General features: G+C 41.3%; 1 protein-coding gene across 1 annotated transcript in view; it reads right to left on the bottom strand.

Moving 5' to 3' along the window:
- RDX (radixin) overlaps nucleotides 1-13,501 on the bottom strand; it is a 50,231-nt gene extending 36,730 nt beyond the window's left edge. Inside the window, exons 1-2 of the mRNA XM_074915908.1 lie at nucleotides 13,175-13,501; nucleotides 5,379-5,448 (exon numbers count right to left, since the gene is read on the bottom strand). Of these exons, the coding sequence (XP_074772009.1) occupies nucleotides 5,379-5,390 (12 nt within the window). The 5' untranslated portion in view covers nucleotides 5,391-5,448; nucleotides 13,175-13,501. The remainder of the gene's footprint in view (nucleotides 1-5,378; nucleotides 5,449-13,174) is intronic.
- Between the last annotated feature and the right edge of the window lie 1,048 nt (nucleotides 13,502-14,549).

Below are 14,549 nucleotides of genomic sequence, written 5' to 3'. Positions count from 1 at the left end.
TAGTTTAAAACCATATCCTCTTGTCCTATTGCAACAGGCCTTGCTAAAAAGTCCGTCCCTATCTTTCTTATAAGTCCCCTTTGGGTACTAAAAGGCTGCTGTAAGGTCTCCCTAGAGCCTTCTCTTCCCCAGGCTGGACAACCTCAACTCTCCCACAGCCTGTCCTCACACAACAGGTGTTCCATTCCTCAGACCATTTCTGTGGCCCTCCTCTGGACCCACCCAGGCAAGTCCATATCCTTCTTAAGCTAATGTCCCCAGAGCTAGATGCAGTACTGCAGGTAGGGTCTCACAAGAGTGGAGTAGAGGGGGAGAATCACCTCCCTTGACCTGCTGGTCACACTTCTCTCAGTGCAGTCCAGTTGGCTTTCTGGGATACGAGTGCATTTTGCCAGCTCATGTCCAGCTTCTCATCTATTAGTAGCCCCAAAAGTCCTTCTCTGCAGGGCTACGCTCAAGCCCTTCATCCCCCAGCCTATACTGATACTGGGGGGCTCACCCTGACCCCGGTGCAGGACCCTGCACTTGGCCTTGTTGAACCTCATGAGATTCACATAAACCCACTTCTTGAGCTTGACCAGGTCTTGGCATCAGAACTTGTCAGTCTGAGTTTATCTGTATTTCATCAGACTTGCTTCAGAATGATTAAACACAGTCAAGGGAAAGAGAAGAAGACATACATACATGCTGATTATTCTTTGTGAAGGGAGCAACTGATGTTTTGATAACAAATGCTGCTGAAGGGTTATGAGGACATTTGCTGCAGCTCACAAAATTGGTTTTTATAAGAAACAGTCTAAAGCAATTTATCTATTAAATAATTTATCCAAGCCAGTAAAGAGTATAGTCAATGAACATACCTAGAACAATAAACATCCATGTGCACATATTAAAAACATGGATTTCAAACAGGAGTTGTATTTTTGTTGTATTCTTTCACTGCTTTAGGGACTTGGAAATAATATTTCTACACTTCCTTGTAGTATCTAAATCGAACCCTTCACAATATTTATATTGAACAGTCACCACATTAACCTTTGGACCTCTTCTCAAATATAGATAAGAGACTGTAGAATATGCACAGAACCTGATTGTTAGCTTAATAGTCTAATACTTCCTATTACTGTACTTCATTGTATCATTCATAGATACTAGTTGTGGCAGTTCAGCTTTCAGTAGGTATCAATATTTAGTAAAGTAATTTAAAATTATATGAAAAAGGTTTCCAGTGGTTTTGCTTTAATAAATGCAATATGAATTACTCACATGCAAAAGTCACAGAAACCAGTCCAATTCTGAGAAAACTGCATATAGCAAAAAAAATTTCTTCCAAGAGATTCTTCACACTAGTTCAGACAATTACTGTATCAAGTTTGCATATTAAATTATTTGTTAAGAAGTAACAGTATATTGGTCCCACTGCTTTACACACTGTACAAATACACACAGCACACTCTCCATATCAACCTCAAAGCAGACGTAGGAAGAGATACAAGAGAAAAATTAATGAAGGTAAAAAGGTCCCAAGGTCCCTTCCAACAGCATTAGGAACAGAAGAATACAGGATAGCGGCAAGTAGATTTTACTAATAGACAAATCAAAAGAAAGCAGTTCTCCAAACTGACATAAGTTGTCTGTTTATGCTACAGAAATAAACCATATTTCAAATCATAATTCAAATAGTGCATTACTCACCTCAAAGATTTTCCTGTAGAATGCTCTAGTCAAAAAATTATACACTATTTCAGTTCACTTCACAGAAATTACCTTGATCTTGTAAATATTAATTCAAATTTTAAACATCCATATTATTCCAGAATCTGATACTTCCTTCTGAACACACAAGACGGTAAAATGTTGGAATTGAAAAGAACTTTTTTAACCTTTGTAACTTTGACATGTACCCCTGTTACTGCCCAGCATAATGCTTTCTCTTTTGTGCCTTGCAGACTCGTACAAAAATGCTGCAGACTACCAGCAAAAACAGCTGATAATTTTAACTTCTCTTACACCCTATAAATGCAACTAATATTTCAGTCAATTAAACCTAGTCTTCTTAGCCTATGAAATGATTAACAGTTATGTAACTAGAGATGTCTAATTTTAGTTTCTGTGTTTCTATTTTTGGTGAAGATCTGGGAGAACAGCATACAGCTTAGAAATAGTTTGTATCTGTTCTTTTAGAAAGAAAGTACTGAAAATAAGATTCAATATTCTATTCTTTAGTAAGCAGAGAACTAAGCACTCTGGAAACATCCCTATTAAAAGCTTTAATTTTGATTACAGTAGCAAAGACCTAATTAAACGAAGTCACCGATTTTTTTTAGATGGATCAAAACAGAAGCTGAATTAAATTTAATTTTGCACTGCTAGGCAGAAATGAGAATATTAAATCTCGGAACTATTTTGTTTTAAAAGTAGAGGAGATACTGAGTGAATTGCTTGAAAGAATAGAAAGCCACTTTGTTACAAACACAGCCAAAGTGAACAGATTTGTCTACTGAAGCAATCAAACAAGAAAAATGTTTCAATTATATATATTTTTCAGACACATATTACATTAATATCTCAGGACAATATATTAAAGTCCCTTTTACACTTTCCAAACAGCCTCTTCACTCAAGCTACTTAACTCAGTAGCCTCTAAGAGAGAAAATCCCAAACACATAAGAACAATGACCTTTTACTGCCATGTATAAGAAGATCATTCGTAGTGGCATGAACATTGTTTCAGACTGAGACTTCCAGGAAAAATGAAAGATCTTTGCTTTAAAATTCAACTATGCCAAGACCCTTTACTAGTCTTCATTTACTTAATTTTGTCTGGAATACTATATAAAAATTTTCAATGTGAAAGCAACTTTTCTGTGATTTAATGTTTACTGATTTCATTTAAACCAATCTATAGCTTAATTATTTGTTATGCAAAACAAACCAAAAATCATTCAACAAATGTGGAGAAAATTTACTTATAGTTGTACTGCACAGATTCACATATTTACAAGATAACCAGATTTTCTGAAAACTATAAACTGGATCATTACAGCAGAATCTGGAAAAAACAATATATACCTTAAATAGGTCACAGTAATAGAGAAGAGAGCTATAAAATAACACTGTCCAAATTCTCATCAGTTCCATTAACTGGGTTTTCTTAGTTTTTATCCATGATTATTCCATTAGCTTTCAGGTTACAAGACCTCCAATAATAAAGCTACAGAACACTGACAGTCTTATTGTAGCAGCTGTCAAAAATAAAGAACATGGAGTTGAAGCACAGATAGTTTCCAGACTAGAAGTACATTTGGTTATTGTGGATTGTCTTTAAAGACAACTGTTAAGAGCTACAGTGAATATCCAGAGGAAGAGACCTACTACAGTCGAGTACTATCAAACCCTTGCAGAACAGCAAGACTCTTCAAAGAACAATGTCAGATTCATTAAACATAACCAATGACTAGGCTCTTACAGTCTCCAAATGGGGGGGGGGGGGCAAAGCAATCTACCATTTAAGAAGCATCCATAGCAAAACCCAAGGTTTGATCTTTATAGGTAAAATTACTTAATCTTTGGCATGTGTGCTTCTTCTTCATTCACTGATTACCAATTATAATTACAGCGACCTGTAGCTGACAAAGAATTCTATATGACTTTTTCAAGAAATATAACCAATTTAATTTAATTTCTTAATGACTTCTTTCACTTGGCTTCCTTCTAATCTCACATGAGCCTACATCATCAAGAGACATACAAGAACATCCCAATATGAGAACTCTTTATATAAAGCTAATCACAAAAGGAAAAAAAAAATATTATCTCTGGCACGAGTCCAGCTTCCTTCCTAAGATGTGATAGCTAATTTCCATTCCTAGGGCAGATCGCGAGCTCTTCCACACCTCTGCAATCTCAGTTCTAAGGACATTGCTTTTCTTGTGAACAACCCTAAAACTGTATTTCCTACGATTTTCTCAGGTCCTTAAAATAGAGGGTACCCCGCCTGCCTAAACTTTGTGGTTCCAATTATAGAATTTAAAAAGAAGTACCCTCAACTCAGGCTGTCTTTTTTTCTAGTCATCACTTCTGTGACTTCATTGCTCTGTAGCTGCCAGAAATTGGGGGCCTCAGAAACTGCATAAGCTCACAGGGACTTTTTGCCTTATTCTTAAAATACAGTTTTCCAGTTGAGAAGCTCTATCAAAGGCACTACTCAATTATCATAGCCAGGACTCAAAAAGGTGAGAAACCAGTATGCTGCTAATTCATTTTCCTGTCTTTATTAGTGCAGCTGTCTCTAAGAATGGGGCAGGATACATGTAACTAATTCCAACTTCTGAAAGTACTAAGATGTTGCTCCCAACCCACAGTAGGAAAAAGTATAAATTACTGAAATAATATGGTATGGCCAGTTGGTCAGTAAACCAACAGCACAAGCTCAGAGAGAACTTCCAGTCCTCGGACAGTCCCATGCTAACTAAGCATTTTTAGTAATAGATCTAGTCTGGTCCAGATCTACTACCTCAATGAAACATCAGTAAACAAAGAAAGCCTGAGGCTATTACATAAATCAATTGAGTTGAATAGAAATAATCTCCCCTGACAATTCCATTTCCTTTATAAATGCTTTCCTCACTGGATACAAAGGGAAGAGACAAGCAAAAGTCATTTAACACATGGCAGATGAAATCCTAAACGACCAATATCACATCAACAGCAAAAGAATCAAGCTGCTGAATAATTATGCCCTCAAAGAATTCTAGAACTATCATCAAAACAGAAACTGGAGATTTTTTTTTTTCCTCTGGATAGAAAGTGGATGAATCCTTATCTCAGATGAAGCAGGATGAACAGGAGCCCACAAACACTGCCTATTTCCTCCCTTCAACACTCACCTTCTAGGTTATACCCTCTACCATGGTAAAACTACCACCTAACTTAGTGCTGTTGCTGTCTCAGACACTTTGCACATGTTCTGTCTTCCCCTGCCAAATCCTGCAGCAAATCCTTCCACTGATTCTCACAATCATTGAGTCAGGCTCAAATTATGCCCCCATTAACCACTGTATGTCATCTCATCTCAAAGTCAACAATTCCTGAAAAGTAATTCCTCGTGCCAGCCAAATGGGCTCTAAGTTCATTGTGGTTTATAAGTACTGCCCCCATCTCCAAGTCTGCTTCATGCCCTCTTCAGTACTGCACTTTCTTGATCTTTTTTCACATTTTTATTAAACTATCTGGACTCCAATGTACTCCTTGTACATTATCAGATCTCATGAAACCTAGAAAGGGCAGAGTCAAAACAACTACAGCTGTCATAAGATCACTACTCTGAAACGTGAAAACCCCGTTAGATTCAGATGAGTAAGAAAACAGCTACTTACTGGTTTCGGCATTTTTCTTGTGTTCTTCAGTCTCTTGTCCACTTAAGCCTTCTACAAACTGTGTCCCCCTCTGTTAAAAACAAAATTAAAAGGGTTGTTTTTAAATTAATCAAAACAGAGTTCATGTACATCACAGCAAATAGTACAAATTCCAAAGCAGGTAAACAAGTGCTCTACATGTACCAAAATACATTTCTCAGTAGATGACATAAATAAAAAGCAACCAAGTTGCCAGTATCAGAATCTACATCTTTAAGTAGTAACCTCCTTTCTAGTTTTTGTAGAATATTAACCCACTAATGTTAGAATAAAGAGACAACAGTTCCCCAAGTACTACAAATTCTTTTCAAAACTTTTCCAGATATCTTCTAGTATTAAAAGCCTTTAATATTTTTTATGAGGAAGTAGAATTTGTATGAGGAACTCCAAAGCTGCAATTTAATCTGTCAACTCTAGTCAAACTTTAAACATCATGAAAACAAAGGAAAAATTATGACCATAATTGTAAAACATCAAAACTGATGTCTATAAAAACATCCGTTTCTCTCAGTGAAGGAATGATACGGTCATTTTTCCCAAATGAAGACAAATGCAAGTACACCATCACAGTAAAAAAGGAAGAAAATCTGCTCTGCTTAAAATAGAGCTTTTTTTTTTTTTTAAGCAGAAAGGCTGTAAGTTCCATTTACATGGTAATGAAAATATTCACTACTGTGTTCGGTTCCAGAAAAGTTTTTATGCCTGAAAAAAATATGCTTGCAATGTTACTGGTTGATAGCATCCTGCCTCCTTTTCAATTCATTCTCTCAGGAAGAATAAGCAGCTAGTCACCTTCTCGCACACTTTTAAAGTGATTTCCATGAATCAGTCCTGCTGCTGATCTGCAAAGAGTACCAAAGATGGCATTGTCTTCAAAAATATTAACTTGAATTACATATATAATAAGAAGAATGAAAGTGACATACTACTCTGAATAATCTGAGATTCCAGTATAACTTCATGACTGCATCAGATGAATAAAATTTTCACAAGAGCTTAAAAACAAAAAGTTGTAAGTAGTAAAACAAAATGTTTAGAGTAGTTCATTTATCAAAAGCAAACTTTATATAAATGACTTCTCATTCATAAAGAAAAATGCAAATATAAAGTATTATTATATTTACAAAAGTAGTTTTTTCCTTGTTCCTCAGCAATAAAAAATTAGAAACATTTGCAAAGCATCCTAAGGTGCACTAGCATTTAATTTTTATTTCTTTTTCTAATCTGTAGAGATATACTTGAAAAGAAAGGGACTTGAAAAAAGAGATAAAAGATGAAAATGACATTTAAAAAGCATCAATGTTGTCGGCTCATGAAGAAAAATGAATATTAAGACTAAAGATTACAGAAAGAGAGATCTAATGCAAATATGGAGCAAACTTTGTCTAATGAAAAATCAGTCTGAAAAAATTAAAAGAGTACGTTTAAGTTATCATCATTATGATATAATTAAATGTAGTACAACTATAAAGGTATAATACTACATTTGCTTACCATAAAGACAATTACATTCCAGTAGATTTTTTTTTTTAATTATAGAAGGTATTCTACAGTATTGGACAGTATCGGTAAGACTACTATTTTAAGATATTGTTCAACATAGTCTTGAAAATATGAATACACTTTTCTGCAATTTCCTCCCATCCCCCCCTTTTTTTTAACCACAAAAGCTTTTGGGAGGAGAGGAGGGAGGAAAAGTTTTTTGGGTGCTTGCAAGACCGGCTTTTGATAAAATTCAACATTTCACAGAAGAGATTGCCCCCTCTTCCCCCCCCTTTCCCTAATGTACTCCTCAGAAAAATTCTGAAAAGAGTGGCTCTAATATCTGCTAACAGTAAGCAGGATTCTGAGCTGTAGTAGTCCCTGTGTTCATCTTTTTGACAGTAGAGGCTCATCGCTTGCAAAGTTGGAGGCAGACTGAAGCCCAAGAGTTAAGCTCAGTTAATTAACGATGCAAAAGCTAAATTAGATTCCCATCCACCATTTTATAAGGGTGCCAACTTAACAGTACTAAAAGGAATAGAAAGTAGCACAACTAATTTTTATGTGCATATATTTATATTACCATTGAAAAGAAGGGGTATGGTAGGATGACTGATAAGTCAGTCCAGTCTCCAGGAGACAAACAAGAGCCTATGGCACAGGGCAGAGATCTGTGTTATCAACTGATTACTTTCTAAGGTCTTTCTAAGAGAGACCATGTCTATCACTTCCTAAAATGACCGTCATACCCTCATACTTATGGAAGAATTTGCAATGATAAAATGTATGTCCCAGCTTCTTGCTTTGGGTTTTACCCAAACATTTTGTTAAACTATTATCAACCAACCCTAAATTACTGATTTGAAACATATTTTAAAACCTTAAGGTAATTATTAAAATCAGGAACATGACTACAAAGTTTTATAGGATAATTCTGTCGTCAAATCTCAATTGGTAGACATATAATTTAAATGAGTTTACAGAATTACCGTTTACTGTTCATATGCAATAAAACAAAGCCATCAGCTAGAAGTAAGAATCCTCTTGTGCAAAACTCAATATAAAATGAAGTCTCACTGTCAGCCCCACAGATCTCATGGGTCTGATAAATTATCGCAGTACATGAGCAACATAAAAAAAACCCTGCAAAACAAATAATAGCCCAGGCATTTTTTATGAACTGTTTGCTGCAATATCTTTTACTAGAGTACAAAAAAAAATTCTATCATTTCTTTAAAAAAATACAGACATTTTAAAACTTTAGAGCCAACTATGCTGAACTTGTTTCCATTGTAAAGACCTTGTGCCACATTATACGAAAAAATAATCAAACTCAACTGATAGGGTCTACAACTTAAATTCACGGACCACTGTTTCCATTTTATATATAATGAAAAAAGCAGCATATGTCTATATATATTCACACTCAAAATGTTATGCAATTTCAAAACAATATAGTCACACAAAAGCACAGCATCTATGTATATAAAAATCAAGTTCACAAACCTTAAAACTGTGCAAAAATTGAAATCAAATAAGCACTGATTAGAAAATAACACCCTATCTTTCCCAATTATTGGCACCAGCTAACATTAAAACCAAAACAAATATAAGGAAAATATTTGTCCAAAAGAAACCACAAATCACTGACAGGCAAAACATTGTGCATCTCCACTATTATTACTGGAGTGGGAGCTCATTTCTGCTATTTATGCATTTCCAATAAATTTATATTTAGTGGATACAACCATAGTAGTTTTATGAAATTTTTGCCTTTGAAAAAATTCATTACTTAACACTCACGTGAAATGGCATTGCCAGTAGAGGAAAAAAAAAAAAACAACAGCCAACTGGGATTGGGAATGATATTCCTGTCGCTTCCTGCATTCTGAAACCAGCTTGTGACCTACTGGATATAAAGACTCATCACTTCGGTATTTCTATTTCCAAAGGTGCCTCTTCCAAGCCAGGATTAGCAGGGTTGTGACTCTGCAGAGTTCCTACTGCTACAACACTCCAAGACCTTCACAGCATATGCAGTAATCTGGACTCTGGACGAAACCACCAAAATATCAGCAGGCTCCACATCACAAACAAACAAAAAAACATCCAGAACTTCAAGAATTATCTTGAAATGAAGAACTGTGATTTCAATTAATTTCAATACAAGGCAGTTAGGATTTTTAAACCAGTATTATCCATGTTTCCAGTTATGCCACAGAAGCCAACAAATAGAGCAATTGTTGAAAGATGACAAAGAAAGCTTTCTTCAGAAAACGATGGTGCATAAAATGCTTGATGCCAAAATTCTGTCAAATAATTTATGCAGCAGCTGTTTTCAAAAGCAACATTCATACACACAGCCACGGGTCTGAGGTCAGGTGAGGATGGGACAGGAGGCAGAAGGCGGGAGCAGGACGCCTAGCTGGCAGAGAACCAACCGGCAAAAGCAGGATCCCTATCTGACAGCTTCGGACCGTCTCTCAGAAGCAGTCTGTCTCTTCAGCAGTGTGCCCCAAAGCTCTAGCGAGAGGTTCATCGTCTATTTTCCTACATACGGATGGCAGGACCACAGAGCTTTAGCCACAGCAATGTAACTAACTTGCTTACAGGAACTCATTTAAAATGAATATACTTTTTCCTTTTCAAAGTCTTGTATCATCCCATTTTTGGTAATCCCTACAAGTTTTAGATCTTTGGGGAGGCAGCAAAAGGCAACTTAGAGGCCACTGTACCTGACTAACTGGTCTCAGCTTTCTACAACACCACCTCTATTCCACAGCAGCCTGTGAATGCCTGGAGGGCAATCATCCTTTAGACTAACATCTCCCTAATGACACACTTGCTGCAGTCCAATAAACAAGCACATTCACCACAGACTTTACTTTTGCATTCATCTTTTTCAGGAGGACAGGACAGAGGTTGTCTACACAATTGTCTGTGATGTAACCAAACCAAGGGGGGGGATTCAAAACAAGCCATCTATCTCATAAAAAAGGAAAATAAGAAAAATAAAGAGCTGAAATTTATAACTAACATGTAATAATTTGGATTTGACTAGTGGTAGAGATCACATGCAGAGCTTTACATGACAACTGGGTGGTTTTTTTTCCTCTAAGTATCTTTACCTTCTTAAACCCACCGTTTCCCTCAATCCTCCCTTCCCTGAAACACCTGAGATATATTGCAGTTATTTTTTCAGAGAGACAGCAAGCCTAACCTGTACAGTTATTATGTATTAAATGTATTCAGTTAATTATATTTGAAGAGTGAAGCGTTTCTTCTAAACTGGAGTTCCTGAGAACTTCAGAAGTACAAATGAAAACTTGGAAGTTGCCAAGACAGTAGTTAAACAAAAAGCAACACAGACCAGCCAAAGAATATTCGTGCAATACTTGCAGTTTTACCAGTGAATAAACTGTATGCTACAGATGTGCTATACAATTTACATATAGATAATATTTATTAAGTTTAGTAACCTTAACTTCAAATTTTAGCTTCAAAGTACTCACAATTGCACTATTTGAAGTAACTCTTAATTTTTTTAAGGGTCCTACAATGATAGCATGGCCAGTCTTCCCATGTACATCTGACATACAAGCAAAAATGGAAATAAAAGAACGTGACTGATGCAGGTAGTCTGTTGTTTCAAAGTGAAACAAACTTTTCTCTAAAAATAAAGTTATCAAAGGATCATGACATAACCAAAATTCTGGGTATATCCCATTTCAAAACCAGGTATTATATTTTCTGAATTATGCTGTTAAGTGTCTTAGAACTAGTTCCATAAAATAAAGGAAACTTACGAACATGAACTGGCCACTCACATCAGTCTCCACACACACTTGCTAGAGTTTTTAAATCGAAATGTTCTAGTGTAAAGATTAACAACTCCCTTTTTGGGCCAATGTAATATTTGTTTTTCCTTGTACTACATGACTTGAAGGTTTTATTTCACGGAGTGATTAATAAATGTCTAAAGCAGAAAGGAAAAAAAATTAAATTTAAAGCAGAGCTACGAATTAGCTTACTGGTAAAGTTAGCCCACAGATACAGCCCTTCAATTTTGAAAGAAAAGAGTTTACCTAGGCCCCTTCAACTCTGGACTAAACTTGCTGAGCATGCAAGACACAATGAGTGCTGCTTTAATGGATCAGTATCTTTCAACAATCAGGACTTTCTTTAGAAGTTTGTATAAAGCTTTGTTTACATTTACAGACCTGAAAATCCTCCCTTTCCTCTACTCCCACAGACTCCTGATGCTATACAAAGCGATAGGACAGCTTTGATGTATTAAACACACCCCACAGAAAGAAGCAGTACCTTAAACAACTTCCCTCTTCGCCTCTGCCAGCATAAGTACCCCTTCTCAAAAAGCAGAGCAAGATTGTTGAAGAAGAAAGGCCATATACCTATCCTGGGCAATGGCTAAAGTAACTTACTTTACCAGGAACTGCTTTCTAATACCATAACCCCTCCGCTTCTTACCTCCCTATTTTTGCATCTTGTAGATGGATCCATATTCGCATTCTATGGCTTCACCCAATTTTCTGTGAACCAACTTTTTACTGGCAGTTCTACTATCATCAAGCACTGCAATGCTCTCTACTGCAACAGTAGAAATAGTCAGACCAGAACTCTTTTTGTCATCTCTACAAACAATTTTACACCGTTTCATCCAGCCAGCAATCAAGAAAAACTCTCTGGACAGCTCCTGACATGTTACACCATGTCATTTTCAGTGTGTTTCCTGAAGCTGTTTGTTGTACTTTTGCTCTCTAGTCTCCCAACCTGATAGAAGAGCTGTGTCACTTCGGCATAAAGCTTGGAAATATGCCACTGCCTTGCAAGTGCCATTTGCTGGGAGGTTGCTTATCTGGGAACACTACACTGACTTGTAGTTTATTTTTCTCACAGTTCCTCTTATGCGAAATCAATAGATCAATAGAGGCAAGTCTTGTAATGCAATAAACAGTTACTACTTGTCTCTTATCTTTAACGATCAAAAAACTACCTCATCACAGCAGCCATAACGTTACTGTATGCCAACTCCATGTCTTCCCTTACAACACGCATTGCCCAGCAGCATTGTGCCAATGCACTATATAAAAGCTGACAGCAACAATGGTATTTCTACAGTCTTCTGAATATGTGAAGTGCTGCGCAGGCAGATACATCCTCAAAACAATTCTGTGACATAAACATGATGACAAGCATCTCTGGTGAAAACAAAACAGAGTAAAATGCAGGGAGACGTCTGGGGCCTGACACAAACCAGTCACAAAGACAGAATTAATTAAAACTCAGAACTGCAACTCCCATAACTCACTTTTAAAAATGAATCTTTTTAAAAGCCCGTACCATAAAGAGGAACACGAAATACCTGTCTAGGTTGTTACATAGACTGGGAAAGAGAGCTTAATAGCCCCGTACAAGTGATGGCTTAGTTGTGTTGGCATAGAATCCAAAAAGTTATTTGTTTCAAATCCGCATTAAGAAAAGTGACAGAAGTGAGTTCCACAACATTGAAACTAAAACCCCTTATCTGCGCTAGACTTTAAGCATCAAGGTTAATTACAAATGCCCACGACTTGTACAAAACATTAATCCATTCAACAAAACAATGCACAAAGGCTCATTCAGAACCACTGTGCCCATTACGTCGGTCAGTATTTAAGGACTCTAAAAATGTGCATTTGTTGAAAACAATAGACAGCAACAGATGCTTCACAGCACTTGTTTATGAAGTAATTCCTTATTATTCTTCCACACCGCCACAGTCAGCTGGCCGACCCGACTGCCACATGTCTAGGGTAACCTCAAGAGCCACGACGCTCGGGGACATGAATAATGCAGAGGGGGCTGCGCGGCACGGGCACGCCGAGGGCGCGCTCCCGGGGCTTCCCCGACAAAGCGCCCGCCCGCCGCCCCTCCGCGGCGGTGGGGTGGCCGAGCCGGGCCCCCTCCCAGGCGGCGGCGGGCGCTGCGCCCTGGACCCGCGCGGCGCGTCGCAACGCCGCGTCGCCGCCGCAACAAGTCGCCCCGCTGCGTGCCGGTGCCGCCGAGGGCTGCGGGCGGGCTCCCGCCCCCGGCTGCCGCCAACGCGGCGGGGCACCGGCCCCCGCGGCCCGCCGCGCCCGCGCTGCCCTCCGGGGCGCCGCGGCCGGGGAGACCCCGCCCCCGCGCCCGCTGACAGCCGCCCGCGCTCCCCTCGCCTCCGCGCACCGCGGGGCCACCGCGGCCTGGGCGGCGGCGCGGCCGCTACCCCACCTCACCTGGGGCTCCGCTCCCCCGCGAGCGGGGTGGGCGCTCCGCGGCGTCGGGCGGAGGGGAGGGACGAGACCCCGGGGTAGGGTGCTGGGCGCGGCGCTCTCCGCTCCTCGTGGGGCAGGGCAGGGCAGGGCAGGGCGGCGTCCGTCCGTCCGTCCGTCCGTCCCCCGCCGCCGCCGCGCAGCTCCCCCCTCGCAGCGGCGCAGGAGGCGCCGCGGGGCCGCCCCGTGCTGCTCGCCGCGCCGCCGGGGACGAGGCGCCCAGCGCAGCCGCCGCTGACAGCTCCGCAATATGGCGGCGGCCGCCACCGTTCAGATTTTCCCCCCTATCAGATGTTGCTCCTGCGCCCGCACTGGGCATGCGCGGCGCGGCCCGGCATGCGCGGCAGGCGGCGCGAAGCCGCTGCCCGTAGCGCGGCGCTGGCGGAGGGGCGCGGGGGCTGGCGGCGCGCGAGCGGCCCGCGGGTGCGGAAGGAGCCGTGCGCGGCCCTGGGGAGGCGGCGGCGCTGTGGCCGGCAGCGGGCGGCGGCCGCGGCTGTTGCCGCGGGACCGAGCTGCCGTGAGGGGACGGCGGCGAGCGCGCCCACCCTCTGAGGCGGAGGCCGGGGCACGGCGGCCCCCGGCACCGCCAGAGCCGGCACCGCTCTGCGGCCCTTCCGCGCGGGGCTTCGCCGCGTTCCGCACGCTCGGGCTGAGCCGGTGCTCGGAGAGGCGAGTGCCCCGCGGAGATGACCCGAGCCCAGCCCTGCCCGCGCGTGTCTGCCGGTAACAGCCGCTCGGCGGTGAAGCCGCCCTCGAAAAACTTTCTCGTCAGCCAGAAGAGGAGAAAGAGCCCTTCCGACACCGCAGCCGGGGAAGGGCAGGCCGGAGGAGATGAAGCCAGAGGAGCTGGCAGCGCGGGTGTTTTCCATTCAAAGCCCCGCCAAGAAATAACGCGCCCTCCTCTTTTTCTGGGGAGAAAAAGGCGCGCGTGTATCAGGGGGCCCGGTGGGTGCGGTAGGCGCGGCGGGAGCCCGGGTGTTCCGGCAGATAGGGGCACGGCCCTGCGGTGCCGCGGCCGGGGGAGGCAGCGGGCGGGAACGGGGCGCGGGCTGTGGTGAGCCGGGGGCTGGGAAGGTCGGGCTGTGGTGGCTCTTAGGTGAGGGAAGCCGTCAGAGGAAGAGCACGGAATGCAGTGTGAGTGCGGGGCGCTGAGCCTGTCCCCTTCTTCCATCTCATCGCAGCGATGCGACCCTCGCCGCTTCTTTATCGCTCAGGTCGGGGAAGGAGTCACATTGAGGGGTGGGATCACACTTTTTCATGTACATATTTTCATTCATGCACAATCCCAGTGGGGATGGAGAATAAAACAGAGCAAGAAGAATCAGTCTGAAGGACAGAG

The sequence above is a fragment of the Athene noctua genome, chromosome 1, assembly GCF_965140245.1.
Source record: "Athene noctua chromosome 1, bAthNoc1.hap1.1, whole genome shotgun sequence".
Taxonomy (NCBI): domain Eukaryota; kingdom Metazoa; phylum Chordata; class Aves; order Strigiformes; family Strigidae; genus Athene; species Athene noctua.
This window is presented reverse-complemented; position numbering and strand designations above follow the sequence as displayed.